Source organism: Bufo gargarizans, chromosome 1 (genome assembly GCF_014858855.1).
Source record: "Bufo gargarizans isolate SCDJY-AF-19 chromosome 1, ASM1485885v1, whole genome shotgun sequence".
Lineage (NCBI taxonomy): Eukaryota > Metazoa > Chordata > Amphibia > Anura > Bufonidae > Bufo > Bufo gargarizans.
In genome coordinates this window covers 630,307,931-630,332,228 of record NC_058080.1, presented here as the reverse complement: position 1 = coordinate 630,332,228, position 24,298 = coordinate 630,307,931, and the positions used below count along the sequence as shown (strand labels likewise).

Here is a 24,298-nt window from a genome sequence, read left to right as displayed (position 1 = left end):
GAGGATGAGCGATCCCTCTAGCGATCGTTCGTCCCCCATACATTGGAGTTGAGTGCTACATGTAAATGCAGCTTTCACCTCCTGTAACGAGCAGGCAGTAATTAGTCCCTGATTGTCTGGTGTGTCGGTCCATGTACAGGGGTCTTTACACAGAGATGGGTGCCTGCTCTTATCATGTGTTGATCTCCTGCGTTCTCCGTATGATGAGGCCGTACATCCTTTACTGTCTACATTGTAAATTAAACTGTCACTTTCTAATGATCTTTGCTTGTGTTGTAAATGCGTCCAATCCCAATGAATGTTTCCGTGCTTCTAAGAGCAATCAATTTTATTTTTCAGTCTGACACCTATCTCTGCAAATCTTACCGGCTGCCGCTTGAGGATGAAGCCTTTGTAGGTATGTATTATGAGGAGTAGAAGGAGCCTCCTTAATTTCTTTGCATTATTCAACTGTTTTTCTGCTGAAATCCTAGGTAATCGTCTGTCACGTAGACCTAAACTGACATTTATCTTATGTAATGCGGCAGCAAAGCAGAAAAAAAGCTACTTAGAGTCAAGATAACAAACTGTGTCTTGGGGGCGGTGTAAGTAATTGAAGCTGGGGAGTCGCATGCCGATGCCTTTGGCAACCATTACCAAGCAGCGCCATTTGTAAGCTATCGGCTTTCTGTCACTGGCTCGCTGCTTAATTCTGTGCCACTGTATGGGCTTTTCATTTACCCGAAGTGTTTAATATCTTTGGGAAGCAATGTGCCGGGTATGGTAAAGTGATTTTAAAAGTCATGGGAAGGTATTAAAGTGTAACTGTCATTTTTTATTTTTTTATTTGTAATGTATCGGAAAAGTGATATTGACCATTTTTGTAATATACTTTAATTACTGAAATCTCAGATTTCTATGATAAAAATAGCTCTAAAGTGGCCCATTTTGAGCCTTAGCAACGCTCCTCTGTCTTCTGTTTACATAGCAGTCAGTGTTAGTAAGTCTCCACTGTAATGTAAACAGAAGACAGAGGAGCGTTGCTAAGGCTCAAAATGGGCCACTTTAGAGCGATTTTTATCATAGAAATCTGAGATTTCAGTAATTAAAGTATATTACAAAAATGGTCATCACTGCCCCTATACATTACAAAAATAAAAAAAGGAATGACCGTTACACTTTAATAAAAAAAAAAAAAAAAAAAAAGCTATACTCTCCATTCTGACCCCTCTGCTCCAGCACTGCAGCTCCAATCCCCCCTGAGCCATGGCGTCAAACATGCTTGCATAATGTGTAATCATTTCTGTCAAAAGTGGAAAGTGTTGATAGATATTTTTTCTTTTCTTTTTTGTATTTTTTTTTTTTCTTTTTTTTTTTTTTTGCTTTTTTTGTTGTGTCTTTTTGCATTGAAGTTAGACATGTTCTCATATGAAACGGAGTACGTTTTTGCTTGATCTTGCTGCTTTGTAGATGTGATCAGTGGCAAATCTGAACGATCTAGGAGGCTAAGAATGGCGAATCTCAAGAGGCCAAGGCTCCAAGGTTGCTATGGTAACCATGTGCTCTGGAAACAAATTTTTCTTGGGTGGAAGGGGGTGGAAGACGCTGCTTCTGTTTTAGTATTTCACCCTGGTTGAACTTGGGGCTTCTCTGATTCGTTGAAAAGATAAAATATTTCTTATTGGCATCTCTCAGTTGAAGGAAGCTTTATTGGCAAGCTGATAGGCTCGCTTACATTTGCAGCATATGCTGTTGTGATTATACAGAAAAATCACGGAAAGCGAAAAAAAAAAAAAAGTACTGTGACATCATCCCTGGAATTCAGACATAATTGTCTGCATTCCTGGGAAATTTAGCATTCCTCGCGTGGCAGGGAATGTGGCTAATACAAGGAGTGTAAGAAAGTGAACAGGACATGTATTATGTATTTTTTGTATATGTTTATGAAAAGAATGTTGATGCATTTCTTATGCTGAATGACAACCAATCTGGTTTCTATTACGGCACATCTTGCTTAAAGGGAACCTGTCAGCCTGTTTATGCTGCCCCCCTCTGGGTCACAGCTGCGGGTGTCCTTTATGTGTGAATATGTGCTACTTTTGTAGAACTTACTGTTTATTTGTTGATTTGAGTGATGTGAAAAGTGTGTTCACGAGCTACCGCTTCCCCGCGCTCTCCTGCTGCTGACTGCCAATGTAGTCACTATGCACAGCAGCAGGGAGAAAGCTGTCAATCAGCGCAGGGCTGAGCTCATGAAGGCCCTGGGCTCTTAGTTCACAGGTCATGAAGAAGGCTACTTTCACATCTGCGTTTTCCTTTTCAGTTTTGAGATCCGTCAGAGGATCTCGAAACCGGAGGAAAGCGCTTCAGTTTTGTCCCTATTCATTGTCAATGGGACAAAGCTGGAACCATTTGTTGCATTCCCATGCCAGATGCTAAGCCACTGCAAGCAGCGTTTTTGCGTGCGTCATGGAATACTAATCAAGACTGCATAAAACACATGCAACATGTAAGTCAGTGGTGCCGGATCCGTTTTTTGGATGCGGAAAAAAACTGATCCAGCGCCCATTGACTTACAGTGGTTTTAGTACCGGATCCGTCTTGTTCATTTTAGAGATAATACAACCGGATACGTTCTGAACAGATGCAGACGGTATTATTGACTGGATGCATTTTTCCTGATCCTCTGCCTGATCCAGCAAAAATGCAGGTCTGAAAGTAGCCTAAGCAACAAGACTTGGGCTACTTTCACACTAGCGTCAGGGTTCAGCAAAAACGCTTCCGTTACTGATAATACAACTATCTGCATCCGTTATGAACGGATCCGGTTATATTATCTGTAATATAGCCAAGACGGATCAGTCATGAACACCATTGAAAGTCATTGGGGGACGGATCAGTTTTCTATTGTGTCAGAGTTAAAGGGGTTATCCCACTTCGCATTTTCATACTTACCTGCTGCTGGTAGCGCGCCGTTCCTTTCCTGGATTCAGGCTGGGGGCGGGCTTCATCTTGATTAAAGTCTTCTCCTGGCCGGGCCGTTCGCTGTCCTGAACGCGCACGCCGCTGCGCATGTGCCAGGGTGACTTATTCCTGGCCAGTATAGTACAAAGCCAGCGTGCGCGTTTGCAGCTCTGTACTATTCTGACCAGGAAGAAGTCACCATCGCGCATGCGCGTTCAGGACAGCGAGCGGCCCGGCCGGGATAAAAGGAGTCTTCTACGCAAGCGCGGCCACCGGGATTCCGGAGAAGAGCGGTGGCCGTAACCAGGGGAGACTGAATGACAACAATGAGGTAAGTGGGGATGAATTTTCTCCTAAACGGTGGGAATTGGTTAATCAAATATATTTACAAAAATGATCACTGTCAAATAATTAACAGATTTAACAGTGATCATTATGATGGGAATACCCCTTTAAACGCAACTCATGATGGAAAGAAAACCTCAGCATGTTGTGGTTTGCTCTCCGCCGGTATGAGAAAGGAATGCATTTTGGAGCATTTCGTTCTGTTCAGTTCTGTTTTGTCCCCATTGACAATGAATGGGGACAAAGCGTAAGCGTTTTTCCCCCGGTATTGAGACCCTATAACTGATCTCAATACCGGAAAATAGAAACGCTAGTGTGAAAGTAGCCCAAGGCCTCATTCACATTTCTGTGTCAGTGACAAGTCTGTGGAAAAAAAGCATACGTGTTTCATCTGTGAAAATGTTGTGAAGGGTCAGTGGTTGGTCTCTGCGTCCGTTTTTACCCTCAGTGTGTCATCCGTAATTCACTGACGTTCCTCAGCTAAAAATTCATTTCCAAAGATTTTCCTGTCAGTTTTCAGTGAAAAAAACGGACGCACCACGGATTGTGTCTGTGATTTTCACGAACCCATAGACTTCTATGGGCATGCTTGGTCCGCATTATGGCTCAAAGTAGTGCAGGACTTCGTGATTTTTTTTGCTGACCCACGGTCAGTAAAAAAAATATTAAAATGTGAACAGACATATTTGAATCAATGGGTACGTGTGCTGTCCGTGGAAAATGCAGACAGCACACGTCAGTGAAAAACGGAAATGTGGACGGGACCTAAAACATATTTACACATAAAATGACACTACTTCACGCTGCCCTCCCTGGACAGTTCCCTTTCACTTGACTACTTAGTGACCCTGCAGATTTTTCCCATAGGGAAAGCATCTACTATAAAAGTTGTACCCACCTGGTCCCAGGATTCATGGGGGTCTTCAGATTGGTGGCATGCCAGGTTCTCAGGCAGCACAGAACAACAGCTGCTTAAAATCTGAGCTACCCATATGAAGCCCCTGGATCTCTACAACAGAGGACACCAGGTAAGGATAACTTTGGGTGTAGGATGGGCACCTTCTTTCCTGGAAATGTCAGCTTTTTCATGGAGGGCCACTTTAAGGGCAGATCTTCCAACCCATGGCTGGAAAGCAGGCTACTTTGCAGCTGGTTTACAAGAAGAGCTCCATTGTTCTGTTGGTTTTAATAACCAGAGATGCTCCTTTTTTTATCTTGGAGAAGAGTCCAGCGATGCCAGAATACAGTGTGCCGTCCTCAGTGATCCATAGGACGCTGTGGGCACAGCTGTGTTTGGTTTTTATTCTTTAGTATAATCACTATGATTTATAGGAGTATATTTCTATAATTATTCTTATCTAGCAATTTTGTATAGCTGCAAGCCGACTTTTCCTCTTTCTTAGTTCTCTTCACGTAGGTTTTGGGTGTTGGTTCTGTGCATGAGAGAGAAGAACACACTGTAATGTACAAAACCGAGTGGCTGCTAAGAGACCCCTGTGGAAAACCTGGTAGAGCTGTGTATTACTGACCGATTCATTCAGAGGGAATGATGTCATGCTTAAAGGGGTGTGCAAGAATGGGGAGGTTTTTGGCAAACCACCCCATTCGGCTAGACCTGCAAAGGGAAGATGACTTACCTGCTTCTCGATGCTGGCTCTCCCCGCTTCTTCTCCTGCAAGCCTGCGATTCTCCGCTGGGCTCCATCAATGTCAACATCTGGTTTGACACGGTCGCGGCCACTGATTTGCTGCGATGATGTGAAACCAGATGTTGACATTGATGGAACCCAGTGGTGCATTGCAGGCTTGCAGCAGAAGAAGCGGGGAGAGCCAGCATCGAGAAGCAGGTTAGCAATCTTCCCTTTGCAGGTCCGACAGAATGGGATTGCCCAACCCCTTCCCCCCGTCCTTGTGCAACCCCTCCCTCCCATCCTTGTGCAACCCCTCCCCCCCCCATCCGTGTGCAACCCCTCCCCCCCCATCCGTGTGCAACCCCTCCCCCCCCATCCGTGTGCAACCCCTCCCCCCCATCCGTGTGCAACTCCTCCCCCCCATCCGTGTGCAACTCCTCCCCCCCATCCGTGTGCAACTCCTCCCCCCCATCCGTGAGCAACCCCTCCCCCCATCCTTGTGCAACTCCTCCCCCCCATCCTTGTGCAACTCCGCCCCCCCCCCCAATCCTTGTGCAACCCCTTCCCTCCCATCCTTGTGCAACCCCTTTAACAAGATTATTCAAAGTAATTAAAAATCTTAAAGGGGTTTTCCAGTCTCATTTTCAAAATTTTGAAAATGTTTAAAAAGTTATTATCTCCCCTCCACTAACCTCCCTACATAGCCAAGCTTACTGTGCATTCTGACATTTATGGTATGTTCACATGACGTATTTTGAAATCCGCTTACAAAATTCAATGTGAAATCTGCATGTGTTGTTTTTTTTTTTTTTTTTTTTTAAATCAGTCCATTCTTGATAATGTTTTTTAACACTTATTTAACAAACGGTGCTTACTTCAATACAAAGTGCATTTCAGCTCATGGTTTTTGGCACAGATCAGCACAAAAAACGCACAAAATCACGGGCACGTACGGAGCTGTTTTTTGGCACTTCCCCACAGAACTTCCAGGCTCTGCAGCTTCCTGTCCCGCCACCCACCAACCCCTCGATTCCTAGCCCAAGTAGCCCCCCTCCCTGTCTGCTTCTGACAGCCGAGCATGGCTTCTCGGGCTCTGGATGACAATAAAGGTTGCTGCATCAATCATCTCTCTATTTTCCCAACTGGTAATAAGCTTTCTCCTTGTTAGGCACTTAAAGGGATCACCGGGATTTTGTGTATAGAGCTGAGGACATGGGTTGCTAGATGGCCGCTAGCACATCCGCAATACCCAGTCCCCATAGCTCTGTGTGATTTTATTGTGAAAAAAAAAACCGATTTGATACATATCCAAATTAACCTGAGATGAGTCCTGTACATGAGATGAGTCAGGGACAGGACTCATCTCAGGTTAATTTGCATATGTATCAAATAGTTGTTTTTTTTTCACAATAAAAGCACACAGAGCTATAGGGACTGGATATTGTGGATGTGCTAGGGGCCATCTAGCAACCCTTGTCCTCAGCTCTATACACAAAATCCCAGTGACAGGGGTTGTCTCACTTCAGCAAATGGCATTTATCATGTAGAGGACGTTAATACAAGGCACTTATTAATGTATTGTGATTGTGCATATTGCCTACTTTGCTGGCTATACTGATTTTTCCATCACATTATACACTTCTTGTTTCCATGGTTACGACCACCCTGCAATCCAGAATTGGTGGCCGTGCTTGCATACTATAGGAAAAGGTTCCGTCCTATGTGCGTTCCTATGGGCCTGGCCACTGGAAAGGCCAGTGCTTTTTTTTTCTATAGTGTGCAAGCACGGCCACTGATGCTGGATTGCAGGTGGTCGTAACCATGGAAACGAGCACTGTATAATATGATGGAAAAATGAATCAAGCCAGCAAAGGAGACAATATGGATAATAACAATACATTAGTAAGTGCCTTGTGTTAACTTTCTCTACATGATAAATGCCACTTACTGAAGTGAGACAATCCCCTTTAACCACTTCATGACCGCCCATTGTCTATAAACGTCCTATGGGCTGTCGTTTATCTCTGAATGGACGTTCTGGAACGTCCGTTGAGAGATGGCAGCTGCACGCTAATCGTCAGTGACAGCAGGGCACCCCAGAGAGAAGGCAGGGACCGTTCCTGGGTGTCCCTGCCTTCTAGATCGCTAGAAGGAGTGCAGGAGCTGTCGGTTCTTCCATAGACTTCGATCAGCCCTGCACTGAGGCTGTACAGCGCAGTATACTGCTGTACAGCCTCTCTGGGGGGTGTATTTCCCCTGTAACTGGGACTATGTCACTATGTCAGCCCCAGTTACAGAAGAAATCAATAGTGAAAAAATAAAGTGACGTTAAAGGGGTTATCCGAGTTATTTTTTTGTTCTTTCTATGTTCCTAACTGGGCAAATGTAACAGCTTTCCAATTCACTCACTTTATCTCCATTGGCTGGATTCTCAGATTTCACTGAGGGTCACATGACCTGTGATGTCAGCTTCTCTCCCTGCTCTGATAAAGGTCGTTTACAAGCCTGTAAACGAGACGTCACTGTGCTGGCCACGCCCCCCCCCCCCCCCCCTTTACTGCCGTCTACTCTCTGCTAGGATTCTTAACCCCTTCAGCTGCACAGCTCTGCAGGCAGTGAGGAGACAATGCTGGGCACTGGAGCTGACATACTAGAGAGAGCATTACACAAGAAGGTAGGGGGAAGATCCTGTGTGTATTAGCAGTGTCATTATACAGCTGGGACATGTAGTCCTACACATACAACATGCTGCAGAGTCTCCCAGCACTCAGGGCAGCTCTTGTATCCACTCCCTTAGCAGTGTCATTATACAGCTGGGACTTGTAGTCCTACACATACAACATACTGCAGTGTCTCCCAGCAGGCAGACATGTCACTTAGGGCAGCTCTTGTATCCACTCCCTTAGCAGAGTGGGGGAGGGGCAGAGATTGTTTTTATTGCATGTAAACAATGGCCCAGAAAAGAACCAGGGAAATGAGGAAAAATATATTTTTTTTTTGCATAAAACTTGCTTAGCTCAGTTATATATCAGATTTTCAGTGCTATATTATTTTTTTTCATAACTCTGACAACCCCTTTAAATGTCCACCAGAGGTCTTGTATGACCTTATGGGGGACGCAAAGTGTAAAAAAAAAAAAGTTTCACATGTAAAAAGTTTTTTATTATATATATATATAATATATATATATATATTTTACATAGTTGGTATTGCCGCGTCCGTGACAGCCGGCTCGCGGACACGGGGTGTCCAATAAAGACCATAAAAAAACAAACAAAAAAAAAACTGTGTCCCCTTACATCACAAAAAGTGCAACACCAAGTGATCAAAAAGGCATATGTCCCACAAAATGGAACCAATAAAACAGTCGCCTAATCCTGCAAAAAATTTGCCTCTACATGAGAAAATCGCTCAAAAAACAAAAAAAAAAATAGCTCTCAGAAAATGGAGAAATTAAAACATAATTTTTTTTGTTTCAAAATGCTATTATTGTGTTAAAGTGAAATAAATTTAAAAAAAGTATACATATTAGGTATCGCTACATCCGTAACAACCAGCTCTATAAAGATCTTACATGACATAACCCCTCAGGTGAACACCAAAGTGAAAATAAAATAAAAACAGTGCCAAAAAAGCAATTTTATGTCACCCTATATCACAAAAACTGCAACACCAAGCAATCAAAAAGGCTTTGCCCCCCCCCCCCCCAAAATAGTACCAATCAAACCGTCACCTCATCCCGCAAAAAATGAGACCTTAAGGCCTCTTTCACACGGGCGTCATATTTTTGGCCCGGATAAGAGGCGTGTGCGTTGCGGGAAAATGCACGATTTTTCTGCGCGAGTGCAAAACATTGTCATGCGTTTTGCACTCGCGTGAGAAAAATCACGCTGTATTCAAAATGCTATTATTTTCCCTTATAACCATGTTATAAGGGAAAATAATAATGATCGGGTCTCCATCCCGATCGTCTCCTAGCAACCGTGCGTGAAAATCGCACCGCATCCGTACTTGCTTGCGGATGCTATGCGATTTTCACGCACCCCATTCACTTCTATGGGGTCTGCATTGCGTGAAAATCGGACAATATAGAGCATGCTGCGATTTTCACTCAACGCACAAGTGATGCGTGAAAATCACCGCTCATGTGCACAGCCCCATAGAAATGAATGGGTCAGGATTCAGTGCGGGTGCAATGCGTTCAACTCGCGCATCGCACCCGCACGGAATAGTCGCCCGTGTGAAAGGGGCCTAACTAATACAATTGGTCAAAAAATAAAAAAGCTATGGCTCTCAGAATGTGGAGACAGTAAAACATAATTTTTTTGGTTTCAGAAATGCTATTATTGTGTAAAACTTAAAGAAGAAAAAGTATTATTTATAATATAAGAATTAGGTATTGCCACGTCCGTAACGATCTGCTCTATAAAAATTTCACATGACCTAACCCCTCATGTGAATGCTGTAAAAATACTGGTAATCTAATGGCACAAAAGTAAGGTCTAAGGTGTCCTGTGAAAAATAATATTAAATACATGTAGGTTGGCTCAAAAATAAATTTGGTTTTTGCAGTTAGATAGACCTATTTCTAAAGTTGAAAAATTGGCCCAGTGAGGAAAGGGAGTAAACACTCCAGTAGTGAAGCGGATAAAGGGGTTGTCTTGTCTCAGAAAGCCACTATTACCCTTGAGAGCCCCCTGTAAACAGCTCATTTCCAATTAAATGCATTAGTGAATGGTGTCAACAGAAAACCTGGGTTGTCCTCTTCTCATGGATGGAAGTGGGGTCCTGAGAAGGAGACATCCATCCATTATGTCCATATTGCCTAACAGGACATATGGAAAGGAGTTGTTAAGATGAAACAACCGCTTTAGGGTCCATTCACACGTCCGTTGTTTCTTTCCTGATCTGTTCCGTTTTTTGCGGAACAGATCTGGAACAGATCTGGACCCATTCATTTTCAATGGGTCCTGAAAAAAAATCTGACATTGTGCTGTCCGTTTTTTTTTCAGGACCCATTGAAAATGAATGGGTCCAGATCTGGTCCAGATCTGTTCAGCAAAAAACGGAACAGATCAGGAAACAAACAACGGACGTGTGAATGGACCCTTAAGGAAATATCCAAATCCACAAAGAATGCTGTTCAAACCTATATAGCAAACCAAACCCTGCTTGTAAACAGGATAACAGGAAATGTTTCCTGTTCTGTTAGATTATTACCCAACAGCTTGAGTAAGGCAGTTCCAATTCATGAGTGCCGTGTGTCCAAGAATAAAACATTACAACATTACATTTACACTGTCACTATGTGTGTGTGTATGTGTGTGTGTGTATGTGTATATATACTGTAATTTTTGCTTTGAGATGCACCTGATGATAAGAAGCACCCCAGACCCCCATCAGACCTCCATGCCAGACCCCCCATCAGACCTCCATGCCAGACCCCCCCATCAGACCTCCATGCCAGACCCCCCCCATCAGACCTCCATGCCAGACCCCCCCCATCAGACCTCCATGCCAGACCCCCCCATCAGACCTCCATGCCAGAACCCCCATCAGACCTCCATGCCAGAACCCCCATCAGACCTCCATGCCAGAACCCCCATCAGACCTCCATGCCAGAACCCCCATCAGACCTCCATGCCAGAACCCCCATCAGACCTCCATGCCAGACCCCCCCCATCAGACCTTCCACCCAGACCTCCATCGGACCTCAGATCAGAGATAAAGTAAAGAACTTCACTTACCTCTCCTGCTCCGCCGCTCCTCTCCAGATCTGGCGATCACTCCTCCAGTCACATTCCCTTGTCTTCTCCGGTCCGCACTGCACTGTCACCTGACTACGTGCAGCATCAGGTCATAGTGCACGCACTACCCTACGTCCTGATGCTGTACACGGTCAGGTCCAGCAGCGCGGTCCCCCAAAAGAATGCAAGGCAGGGTGAGTATCGGCAGCGCTTCACCCATTACCATAATGGAAGAACTCGCTTGTATTCGCTTTATAAGACGCACGTTCTAAAAAAATAAGACAAAGATACATCATTTCAGAACTTTTTCCACCTTTTAATGTGACCTATAAACTGTACAACTCAATTGAAAAACAAACTGAAATCTTTTACGTGGAGGGAAGAAAAAATAAAATATAATATATATATATATATATATATATATATATATATATATATATATATATATATGTGTGTGTGTGCACACCCTCTTATACCTGGGGATGTAGCTGTGTTCAGAATTAAGCGATCACATTCAAAATCATGTTAAATAGGAGTCAGCATACACCTGCTGTCATTTAAAGTGCCTCTGATTAACCCCAAATAAAGTTCAGCTGCTCTAGTTGGTCTTTCCTAAAATTTTCTTAGTCGCATCCCACAGCAAAAGCCATAGTCCACAGAGAGCTTCCAAAGCATCAGAGGGATCAGGGTACCAAAGAATTTCCAAGGCATTAGATATACCATGGAACACAGTGGAGAAAATATGGCACAACAGTGACATTACCAAGAACTGGACATTCCTCCAAAATTGATGAAAAGACGAGAAGAAAACTGGTCTGGGAGGCTACCAAGAGGCCTACAGCAACATTAAAGGAGCTGCCGGAATATCTGGCAAGTACTGGCTGTGTGGTACATGTGACAACAATCTCCCGTATTCTTCATATGTCTGGGCTATGGGGTAGAGTGGCAAGACGAAAGCCTTTTCTTATGAAGGAAAACATCCAAGCCAGGCTACATTTTGCAAAAACACCTCTGAAGTCTCCCAAAAGGATGTGGGAAAAGGTGTTATGGTCTGATGAAACCAAGGTTGAACCTTTTGGCCATAATTCCAAAAGATATGTTTGGCGCACAAACAACACTGCGCATCACCAAAAGAACACCATACCCATAGTGAAGCATGGTGGTGGCAGCATCATGCTTTGGGGCTGTTTTTCTTCAGCTGGAACTGGGGCCTTAGTTAAGCTAGAGGGAATTATGAACCGTTCCAAATACCAGTCAATATTGGCACAAAACCTTCAGGCTTCTGCTAGAAAGCTGAACATGAAGAGGAACTTCATCTTTCAACGTGACAACGACCCCAAGCATACATCCAAATCAACAAAGGAATGGCTTCACCAGAAGAAGATTAAAGTTTTGGAATGGCCCAGCCAGAGCCCAGACCTGAATCTGATTGAAAATCTGTGGGATGATCTGAAGAGGGCTGTTCACAGGAGATGCCCTCGCAATCTGACAGATTTGGAGTGTTTTTGCAAAGAAGTCAAAGTGTGCCATGCTGATAGACTCATACCCAAACATACTGAGTGCTGTAATAAAATCAAAAGGTGCTTCAACAAAGTATTAGTTTAAGGGTGTGCCCACTTATGCAACCATATTATTTTATTTTTATATATTTTTTTCTTCCCTCTACCCAAAAGATTTCAGTTTTTCAATTGAGTTGTACAGTTTATAGGTCACATTAAAGGTGGAAAAAGTTCTGAAATATAAATAAATTATATATATATATATATATATATATTTATATATTTATTTATTTATATTTCCTTCCTATCTGCTCTGTCTCTTTGATACAGTCCAGCAGGATGTAGCTATATATACACATACATACGCCAGAGGCAATGAGAAGGTTGAATTTTTCGGTTACCGCGGCACATGATGACGTACGAGGCTTGTCCTAATTGGGAACTTAAAGTGATCTGACCGTGGTGTCACATGTGAGAAAAATAAACCCCAAGGGAATCTGGTTTTCTAATGTGCTACTTCATATGCAGGAAGAACATCTTTAGAAAAATCATAGCTGCTGAAGGAAGCTGTGAAAATATCGGTAAACATGTCATATATAGCGGCATTCATCTAACTCCATTCATATTCACTGAAGACAAAGGAAATTGTAGCAGAGCTCTTGATACAGATTATAGAAGGGTTAGAAAAGGATAGACCCGAATAGCTTTCATTTGTGCAGTAAAGAGAAGTATGCCATAGATATCATCACTGTTGTGTAGTTTCTACAGATTTACATTAAAGGATAACTGTCACAGTTAGACCCTCATTTCAATTTTCATATATGTAGTTACTAATAACATAATATTCCAGAATCAGTTACTATTAGACTGACTTACCCCATATTTAATAAGATTCAGCCCTTAGCAACCAGTCTGCATAAAACTGCAATTTCACTATTCAGTTAAGATGGCCGCCACTGCCCTCACCCTGAGGCTACTCCTGCCTGCCCTCACTAGCCAGTAACAATAGCTCCCCAAAAGTGTCAGTAACCAGAGCCCTCCCCTAAAGGGTTAATCTCCTGCAGAACAAAGGGGTCCTCTTACCACATGTTGCTTTCATTTATACACTGAGCAGATGGCAGATCTCCCTTCCCTGGTCTGCGCTGCTTCAACTCTGCCTTCTCCAGCTCTGCTGAGTGAGGGAGCGTCTGCCAAGTGCAGGGACAGGGAGAAGTGCACACAGCCCAGGCACTGTTATCAGCTGCTGGGGAGGACCTGGCTTTAATCATTTACTTACATTCCCTGGCTGTCAGTAATCTGACCTTGCACGCAGTGTGTGCCATCCATCAAACGGACCATGCCTAGCAACCCTATTTTAAGCACAGGTAAAAGTAGGCAGTACTGGGAACAAAAATGTGGAGTTAAGGGGTAATTGAATACACAGTGAAAAGTTGAAATAGGGCCACCAAGGTGATATTAATCACCACAATTCAATACTCAAAAATAAATAACTACGACATTACGTTATCCTTTAATTTATGAGCGTATGTAATAATACCTGTTAGGCCAGGTTCACATCTGCAGCTGAGGTTCTGGCAAAAAAAAAAAGGGGTGGACAAAATACACCTGCTTGCAGAATACCGGTATCCATGCCAGAGAACCAATGGACCCTATTATAGTCAATGATCGCCAGCGGTGCCTGGCATATCCCAAATCCAGCTACTTCAGTTTTCTGTTCCTGTGCAGGCCCAGCTCCGGAAATGCGGACCCGCACTTCCGGGCCCGCACTTCCGTTCCCGAAATAAATAGAACCTGTCCTATTATAGGCATATTCTATTAGTGCCGGCGATGTGCGGTCCGCAAAATGCAGAACGCACATTGCTGGTGTCAGTGTTTTGCGGATCCAGTGCCCCTGGCAGTCTCTGTTGCTGCCCTGCAGTGATGACATTGCGACTACCCACATGTCACTGTTGAAGCCAATCACTGTCTGCTAATTGCAGTATCGTGACTGCAAGACAGCAACAGAGATCGGTGGGAGCACCAGTGTGGTAGCAGGTTTTCCAGTTGAGTAATATCTATTCTGTTATATTAGCGCATCCGTTGCTGTCCTAGACAAATCTGTGCCCTTAGGCACCTACACACGGGAAGGGATAAACACACATAAGATCTGCATGAATTTCAGTTTGGATTTCTGTGCGTTTCTGCAGCATATCCACTCCCTAATCCGCAATATCTAATTGCGGTTTTTGGTGCAGATTTGATGTGGTTTTGCCGCAGATCTCACCCTTGCATTGAAAAGGGTGAAATCCGCAGCTAAAACCGCAAACATGTTATTTAATTTGAAATCCATGTGGCAAGTCAGTTTCCGCACAGAAAAAATCTGCAAAGTGTACATGAGATTTGTGTAATCTCGTACACTTTGCTTGTACTGTAATGCGCTACGGTTTTTCTGTGTGTAAAAACCGCACGTATTCCGCTAAGTGTGCAGGTGGCCTTAAAGGGGTTTTCCCAGATTTTCATACTGATGGGCTGAACGCGATACCAAGGACAGCTGCTATACAATCTACAGCGCTGTTCATGGTAAGTTGCTAGAAGGCTGTGGAGCTCCTGCCTTCTTAAACAGCTGATCAACGGCGGGTCCTAGGTGTCCGTCCCTCAACGATCATATTCTAATGACCTGTCACCGTCCCTCAGGTGACTGATGTCAGGAAATCAAGGAGATTGGCTGAGCGTGGAGGAATCTAACAGCCTCCTTGATATCTCTTGATTCAGTGTTGATAGGGTTAATGACCACTTCCCTTTTCTCAGCTGTTGCTCAGTGGTCATCACTTCTACCCTTTTATAGTCTGACCCCACTTTTCTGACTCTGCGGTAGATAGCTTAATTTGGGTTTGGCTGAGCTGGTGTAAGATCCTCTTTGGTGTTCCTGTTCTTCCATCTCTACAGAAGTTAAGTGTCGCGTTTGTTTGTTTGTATTTGCTATATTCCCTGTTGTATCTGGGACTGAGACAGAGACTTCCATTCGTCCATCTGGGGAGGAATGGGTAGTCTCTGGTCCTATACTTATTCCAGGGAAATCAGGGCCTAGGTATCCTGCTTTATGAATATTCCTACCTTCAAGGTCTATTCATATTGATAGGTAGTCAGGGCCCGGATTAGGGTTGTCTAGAAGGTGACCTGTTTCTTCCCTAGTTTCCAGGCCCAGTTACCATTCCCCTTCCCTCATGTGTTCAGTGTGGAGTTTCCCCCCCCCCCACACTGATCGTGACATGACCTATCCAGAGGATAGGTCATCAGTTAAAAAAATCCTGAAAAACCATTTTCATGTTCATGGCTTGAGTCCTCAGGGCTTGAGCACTGTGGCATCAGTTTTGGAAATTTAAAAAAGCTATGAGTTGACTGTACAAGAATAGCCAAATCGAAGAGCATTTGCAGGCAAGTCATAGACAAAGCGACTTGCATTGCATTCTGCGATGGCAGTCGGGGCTAGTTTTTTTCCGACTGTCAGTTTGTGGTTGTGTTAGGTCAGGGGTTGTTTTGTGACACCCATTGACTATCCTTAGATGCATGTCCTTGTTGCTTTGCGGCATTGGGTTATTTATGTTGCCATGTAGTCCTAGCCTTAATGAGGTATACAAGAGTTGTGGTGTTTGCGAAAAAGAAAAAAGGTCAATTTTTCTGGTGTTCTGATGGGTATTGTTGTAAATAACTGAGCATTTGTCTACTGTGAACTTTTCTATATTTTTTTTAATATCTGTACAACATGGGCAATGGGCTATACTAAGTAGTTTTAAGGTGATGGACTGTTTGTGGTGTGTGTTATTGTAGACTGACGAGCACTTAGCCTAGTGATACTGTACATTTATAAAGGCAGCAACAGGAAGGCTTTTTTCTAGGCCATTTGTGGATAATACAAATCCCCATCTTTGGTAAAATGATTCCATTTTATATAGTTATTACCTCAAAACCCGATACCATTATCTGTAATCATCATGGTAAAGCCTTATTAGGATCAGACATGATAATAAATGGTGAAAGAATGCCGTAATGTTATAGACAAAACTAGGATGTTTCTGTCGACAAAATATAATAACTGAAAAAGAGGCAATGATTTTCAATGTAATATTTCTCTAAGCCAGTGAATGGCATCATTTGACCTCTGCTGTGTGATGACTATATGTTTAGTTGCTCAGCGAGATGTAGGAGACAGCTGAAAAGATGTGTGACTACAGGGTCAGACTACGCAGGGTATGTTTGTAGTCTGTAACCATGGAGACACCTGCTTCTGCAGAGAAGCTGTAGAACCAAAGCAATAGGGGATTTTCATTCATTGAAGTTGGTTTTAAATGTATAACCATAATTTAGGATGATAAGCATGGACAAGTGACTCAACTGAGGTCATTATAGATGGTTTTATTACTTGACACGAGTAAAAGGTGTTGATCAATTTTTTTTTAACAGCATTGAGTACCCATGTTTTTTTGCTTTTCCCCTTTACATTGCCTTGTTTTTCTGGAGAGACACAATTTTTGTGGTGTGTGTATTACCGGGATGATGTCTGTTCTGTCACTTCCCCCCCCTTTTTAATGGTATATTTTGTTATATATCATGACTTAATAAAAATACAAGGTTTTATATGGGTACTACATGAGCTAAATTTTTTTGTTTTTAGTTGTCTTGTATACTTGTGAGCTTGTGCCGGGTTATTTGATTAGTTGGACCCTTTTATTAGCCACAATATTTATAGATACACTAAGTTTTGTCATTAGGGACATCTATGGTCGTTTTCTCGTATAGAGAGAATATACTGCAGAAATTCCAGATGAACCATAATGACGTCCTAATTTGTCAAGCAGCAGAAGAGACCGGAGTTTTTCACATCACTGTACTGGCAGTTTATTTTAGAGGTTGCAGAAAATATTAATGGCTATTGGGTGTCTTGGAGACACTTGGAAGGATTGAGCCTGACATCTGGCTACTCAGCCAAGAAATGTAGCTATCATCTTCATCCATAGCTTTCACTCACATGACTGGCCAGTAAACAAATGTCTGCTGTTCTCCATAGTGACTGATTGAATCTGCAGCTTGTCACAATTTAATGCAAGCCGCAGAAAGGGCGATGGAATCAATGGCAGTGATACAGTTTTACAGCATCACTTTATTATATCATCTGCTGCTGTTTATCGAGCATTTACGGTTCCTGTTTTGTGTAAACTATCATTACTTTTATTGAAATGTATACATTTGAAAAATGTGTTTTGACCATTATGGGGATTCACGTCATTGCTGCCCGGATTTCTTTTAAATGCTTGCATGATGTGATGAATGTTTGGGAGCCTAACATTGAAAGTATAAAATTACATGAAGGATTACAACCTGAATGACTTGGTATATTGAAATATTAGAGGGGTTATGCGAGATTAGAAATACACTGACGAGCAAAAGGGTAACAATGTTTTGAACTTTTGACTTTCAGGCTCCGTATCTCACCATCCACTACAGCATCGAACATGAGACTACCATCATTTTATAGACAATCATCTCCTACATAAATTGGACTTTCAACTATTTATTATGTGATTTAGTTATGCAGATTTTTGTTATGTATCTGCATTGATACTGTTTTGCTCCTAAAATTCTAAATTCATTTTTGTAATTATTTTGTAAATCCACCTTTTGGCTTTCAACACTGGCTGAATCCTTCTGGGCATGTTCTCAATCAGATTCAAGCATGTCTCAACTGAAAACGGTTCCCAGGTCTCTTCTACGCGTTCCCAATGTTGGTGCATACTGGTCGACTCACTTGGGCACAAATACAGCTTTGGATAGAGATCTGGGGACTGTGAGGACCAATCCAGCACCTCTACTTCATTGTCCTTGAACCATTTCTTTGCCAATCTCAACGTATGCTTTGGGTCATTGTCCTGCTGGAACTCTGTCATCCTTTTTATACTCCTAGTACATGAGTGTACGAAGTAACCTGTCTTGTAGGATACTCACATATAGCTCAGCATTGAGACCACCATCGATCCTGGTAAAATATCCAATGCCTTTGACTGTGAAACAACGCCATATCATCAGGCTTCCTCCACCAAACTTGACTGTTCCATCAATTTCTCGATCCGTTATTCCCTTTTCCCTTGTTTCTTCCAGATCCATTTGCACCCATCAGAGCCCAGTCTATTGACTTCCGTTTACTTGCTCCAAATCGCCCGTTTCCAATCTTCTACTGTCCACTGTTCTAACTCGAACCAATGCATCTTATGACAATATTGAAGTCGAGGCTTCTTCAACTTTTTTCAGGCCACCATTCTAGACTTGTGTAATGCGCGTTGCACAGTGCCTGCATGGACGTCTGTGATCTCGCTATTACAAAGCATACCAGCCACCTACACTGCCATGTTTGTCGCGCCAGAACTGATAGACCTGGTTATGAGCCGACTTGTTGACTCCAATATTTTGCCTGGACCTCCACCTGTTGGCTTTGGAATGGATGGACAGACTTCATTCTGTATTCTTCCAACTGTCATGGCACTCACATGATGCAGTTTGGCAATTTTCTTGGCCGAGATACCGCTATCGAGCAATAAGCTGGATGATGCTCCTTCTGTTTTGTTGGGAAATCTTCTACATGGCTGCTCCTGGATTTGAACTGGTGACCTTTCACTTGGGAATCACCCTAATAACACACTGAGCTATAAGGGAATGTGAGGACATGTTGTAATTTGTAGTATACAAGAAGAAAAAGATTGATCTACCGCCAGGAGCAAAACAGTAACAATGCAGTTACATGACAAGAATCTGCATAACTAAATATACTATATAGTTGCAAGTCCAATTTATGTATGAGATTGCCTATATGATGATTGTCTATAAAATGATGGTAGTCTCACGTTCGAAGCTGTAGTGGAAGGGGAGATCTGGAGCCTGAAATTCAAAACCCCTTTTGCTCCCCCCTTTTGCAACCACCATTTTTTGTCTGGCCAAATTGTGCTACTAATGCCGGAAACGGACTAGATCCCTGCCGGGTCCTGTTATAGTCAATAGGGCCTGGCGGTGCGCTGGCACTTTTCGGCTTTGCCAGATATGACGTACTCTGACTGTTCTGTCAGAACTACCTGCCGGAAGATTTTCATGCTAGTTTGAGTGTGAGAGGCCTCTAAAGTGAACAGCCATGGTATATATGTCTTACAGTATCTAACAGGGAGCTTATGTATGAAACTTTTTATACAGTACGTTATGGTATATCCATGCATAATTTCTTAAAAGTTGGCAAGTCTGAAAAAAAAACTCAATAGAAAAGATACTTTTCCATTTTATTGGGTGTCTGCATTTCCTAGTGGTCAGCTATGGCCGGATTCTCCATTGAATACTTGTCAGGTGGAGCAGCAGTGTTTTGATTCCTCTTCTTCACATTTCGTGTGTACTTTCATTACTTGTTTTTTTCCTGCCAAGTCTTGGCAGACTTACCCAATAGCAGGCTGAAATGTGTTTCCTTCATCAAAATAATACAAATTTAGAAGCAAATGAAAACCACTAAGAGCCAGAAGTCCAGGAATACCTACAACTGCGTGCCTTCAGTGGCATTTCCTCTGATCGGAACATGCTCCTGGTGCACTTTTCAGTGCACCAAGTACAGGTCTTCTGATGCAGTTTTTGAAGTCAGAACTATATGTGGATCATAAAAGGAGAAGTATAAAATACAGATAGTATCTCACCTGTTTTTGTTTAATCCACTTCTAGTTTTGGCCCCAAAATCTGAAAGTAGAAACTCTGCCTCCAACTAAAAAGCCATTTGTCTTAAATTTACTTAAAAGGATTATCCAGGAAAATATGTTTTTGACTTATCTTCTGGATAGGTCATCAGTATCAGATCTGCGGGGGTGCAACACCTGGGACCCCCCCCTCCCAATCTGCTGTTAGAAGAGGTATTGAGAACTGCAGCCTCTTCCTAGGCTGTGACATCACCGTACATCGGTCACATGGCCTACTTGCAGCTCAGCCCCATTTAAGTCAATACCAAGCACAGCCACTATACAATGTACGGCGCTGTCCTTGGAAAGCTGCCAGGAGCCTGCATCTCTGCGAACAGCTGCTTGTCAAGGATGCCAGGACTTGGAACCGCGTCGATGTGATAATGATGACCTATCCTAAGGATAAGTCATCATTATCTTTTCCAGGATAACCCCTTCAATTTTAGCTATGACCTCTCTGAAGAGGTAGGATATAACTTGCACCAGGTTTAGGAGTTGATGTGCGCAAAAATTGGGCAAGCCGAAGGATTTGAGTGATAGACAGGGACCAAATTGTAATTGTAACCTACGAAATGACAAACACTGTGGGGTATTTCTGGTATCAGGTAGTTAGTACCAGCGAAAAAGTGAACTGGGGACAGGGTCATGGGTTCCCAAGGCTTAATGCATGTTTAGAGCAAAGGTCAGCCTGTCTTGTTCGATACACAGAAGAAAACTGATTAGGCTACTTTCACACTAGCATTTATCCTTTCCGCTATTGAGATCCGTCATAGGATCTCAATAACGGGGTAAAACCCTTCCGTTTTGTATCCATTCGTTGTCAATGGGGACAAAACTGAACGAAACGGAATACACCAAAATGCGTTCCGTTTGGTTGCGCTCCCATCGCGGAAAGTATAACGCTGCAAGCAGCGTTTTTCTGTCTGCGATGTGGTGCGGAGCAAGACAGATCCGTCCTGACACAATGTAAGTCAATGGGGACGGATCCGTTTCCTCTCTGACACAATAGAAAATGGATCTGTCCCCCATTGAGTTTCAATGGTGTTCATGACTGATGCATGCGGCTGTATTATTGTAACATGAGTGTTTTTGCAGATCCATGAAGGATCCGCAAAAAAACGCTAGTGTGAAAGTAGCCTTATGCTCACCACCTTGTCTCTGTTGGATGTCCTAATAACAGATGCTAGATTTCTTGACCCAGATTCGGGTGTATGAACAATGAACAAATTCAAAATGATGAATCTCCAGCACTTCTTCATACCAAAAATCTTTAAAAAAACATCTTGTAGAATGATTAAAATCCATACCTACGCGTTTTCGGACAAAGTAGGACTTGTCCTTAATCATGTTCTACCATGACCATGAGTGGCAGAGATTTTTCGTTTTGAGTTTGTCTTGTTTGATACCAAAGAAGTGCTACTGGAGCACAAAAAGCCCGAAAGTTGTTGATGGCTATGATAGAAAGGTATCAGAACACACAGCGCATTAGACCTTGCTGCATATAGGACCCTGTATCTAAAGAGCGGTCAGTTTGGCCACACTGAACACGGTCTACTGCAAAAAGTGCTTGCAGTGGGCACATTGAGAACTGGACCAGAGAGCAATGGAAGAAGGTGGGCTGGTCTGAAGAGTCACATTTTCTTTTATATAATCTTGGATGCCTGTGTGATGGTACAATATTGTAATTCCAAGTGGTCACAGCACTCAGCGGTAGCCTGGCTTATTTAAGGGTGCACGTCAGGGTTGTGTTCCTTGCTACACCTCAGGAACCACACTTGTAGTATTTATGCCAATAGACAGCACTCCAATTGGTTGATGTGATAATTTTGTGAACTTTATTCAGCTGGACATAATGATGTACAATTATGGCAACGTTTCGGGCTAAATGGTAACCCTTCATCAGGCCAGGATCTGACCACACACATGGAAAGCCGCTGCTCCTTGTGTGTGTTCAGGTCCTGGCCTGATGAAGGGCTACCATTTAGCCCGAAACGTTGCCATAATTGTACATTGTGCATCATTATGTCCGGCTGAATAAATTATCACATCAACCAATTGGAGTGCTGTCTATTGGCATAAATACTTAAGAGGAGATGGCCCCAGGATGTACTGGTTGAAGAAAGCCAGCCGGGGAGGCGGTGGTGGGATGCCCTGGGCAACGTCCTTTGTTTGGCCGATTGTTGGCCATGCTGGAAGGGCAAATTGATGTCACTTTACAAAAACTGATATATTCCATTTATTGTACTGTAAAAAAAAAAAAAATGATAACAGAGGAGGGAAAGTCGTCCCTTGTATGTGCACGGCGTGTATTTTACTTCTTTATGACGCAGTGAACCATATTTAGGTTTCTATCTTGTGTTACTAGAGGCAGCTGTTTCCTGCAAGCATTGTTCCTGCCTGGAGGCCGCTGTCTGTGTATTCTATCAGTCATTCTGTACGTTGAGCATTACTTTTGTGTACATAGAGATGAGGTTTCGCATAGATTTCTTGGTGATGACAATTACACTGCGTAATCGCCAGTGACCATCTGTAGCTTTTCTGTTTTCAGTTTTGCAAAACGTTGGAGAATATTGCATGCAATTTATCTAGCTTTCCAGATCGAGTATTATGACCCTATATGTGGATATATTTTTAGTATGGACAAAAATTACATATAAAAGCCACTAAATGTTGAAAAAAGGTTTGCAGTGAAAACCTTGATAAAACAGTGTCATTTTTCATCCTCTGTTGAAAAGCACGGGCAAGGAACCATTCGCACAGTTTTTAGGTGCCGGTTTTGTAGCATTTTTTGCATCCTAATCGGTTCCACAATCACTTCCTTCATTTCAGTGGGAAGCAGCACTTGGTATATTTTGCAGGCCGGATTAAAACAAAACAAGGAAAGCAGAAACTGCATGCCCTATTCTGGCGCTGAATCTGCACTGAATCTCCCACTGAAATGAATGGGAAGCAGCAAAAAAAATTAATAAGTTCTGTGCGGATCTGAGTATTTGCAGAGCAGATCTGCACCAAAAATTGCAAACTGTAAATGGAATTTTGCATTAAAATGTACACCCCAAAAAACATGCAGCAAAAGCATGCAAAAAAAAAGTGTCCTAAAGGGCTTGTCTCTAATCAGCAAATGGCATTGATCACGTACATAAAGTTAATACAAGGCACTTACTAATGTATTGTTATTACCCATATTGCCTCCTTTGCTGGCTGGATTCATTTTTCCATCACGTTATACACTGCTCGTTTCCAGGGATTAACGTCACTGCTGCAGCACAGATACGAGGTGGCAGGGACATGGTGGCATGCTGCCCACGCATGCCTATGTGCGCTCTCACAGTCCCAGCCACCAGAGAGGCTGGAGCTTTTTCCTATAGTGTGCAAGCACGACCACCACTGCTGGATTACATGGTGGTCGTAACCCCTGGATACGAGCAATGTATAATGTGATGGAAAAATGAATCCAGCCAGCAAAGGAAGCAATATAGGCAATGACAATACATTAGTAGGTGCCTTGTATTAACTTCTTCTGCATGATGAATGCCATTTCCTGAAGTGAGATAACCCCTTTAAAAAAAATCAGCTTTTAAAAATCGGCAGAGATTTTGGAAGCTGATTTTCAAGATCTGTCAGATGACCGGACCCTTAAAACGTATAGAAAATACTCAAAAGATTCAGCTGAATGGACAATGATTGGAGCCTTTCTACCTGTACTGGACCCACTAGACATCGAGTACTTCCAGTATAACGGGCCCCTGTTAGCCTGGCTCATGTTTGCATGTCAGTGAAATCTAATGGTTACTAATTTGCTATGCTGTGTTCTTTTTCTCCTAGTTGACTTCAGGCCTCATGCCAATATGGAGACCACACATCACATGCTCCTGTTTGGATGCAGCTCCCCCTCGTCCACTGAAGATTACTGGTATGTGCATCTCTATAATCCTCTGTTCCTTCATCTATCGTTCTGTAAATTGAATACAGCTATTCTCTTTCATCGTCCTGGTTACAATTAAAGCACAACTCCACCCTAAATAGTGAAAATTAACTCCTAATAATATTAATGCCCGTCTGACTTGACTCTGAACACGTGCTGGTAAATAAGATTGGAAATATAGGCCAAGAATGGTAATCCATTCTGGTGATCATCAGACAGGATCAAGATGATTTTAGCTGCATCTGTAATCTGCTACTACTGTCTTGGCCCTAGGTGGCTTAAAGGGAATCTGTCACCTAGTTTGGCACTGTTTAACCCTTGGCAGTGCTATGTAGTGCTGCTTAACATAATCAAACACCTATTTTGTTAGAATTATCCTTAGTTTAGAACTCCAGAAATCACAGTTGGTAAGCTAATGAGGCCTCAAAGGGCCCAGCAGGGGATGAATAATGGTTCCAGGAGCCTCCAACAAGACC

The 24,298-nt window shown here is 42.9% G+C and overlaps 1 protein-coding gene across 5 annotated transcripts in view; it reads left to right on the top strand.

The window, feature by feature from the left end:
- Positions 1-24,298, top strand: part of PAM (peptidylglycine alpha-amidating monooxygenase) — a 184,601-nt gene that overhangs the window by 43,028 nt on the left and 117,275 nt on the right. For all 5 annotated transcript variants that reach the window (XM_044275973.1, XM_044275972.1, XM_044275971.1 and 2 more), the window contains exons 4-5: positions 340-397; positions 23,723-23,810. In XM_044275973.1, the coding sequence (XP_044131908.1) occupies positions 340-397; positions 23,723-23,810 (146 nt within the window). The remainder of the gene's footprint in view (positions 1-339; positions 398-23,722; positions 23,811-24,298) is intronic.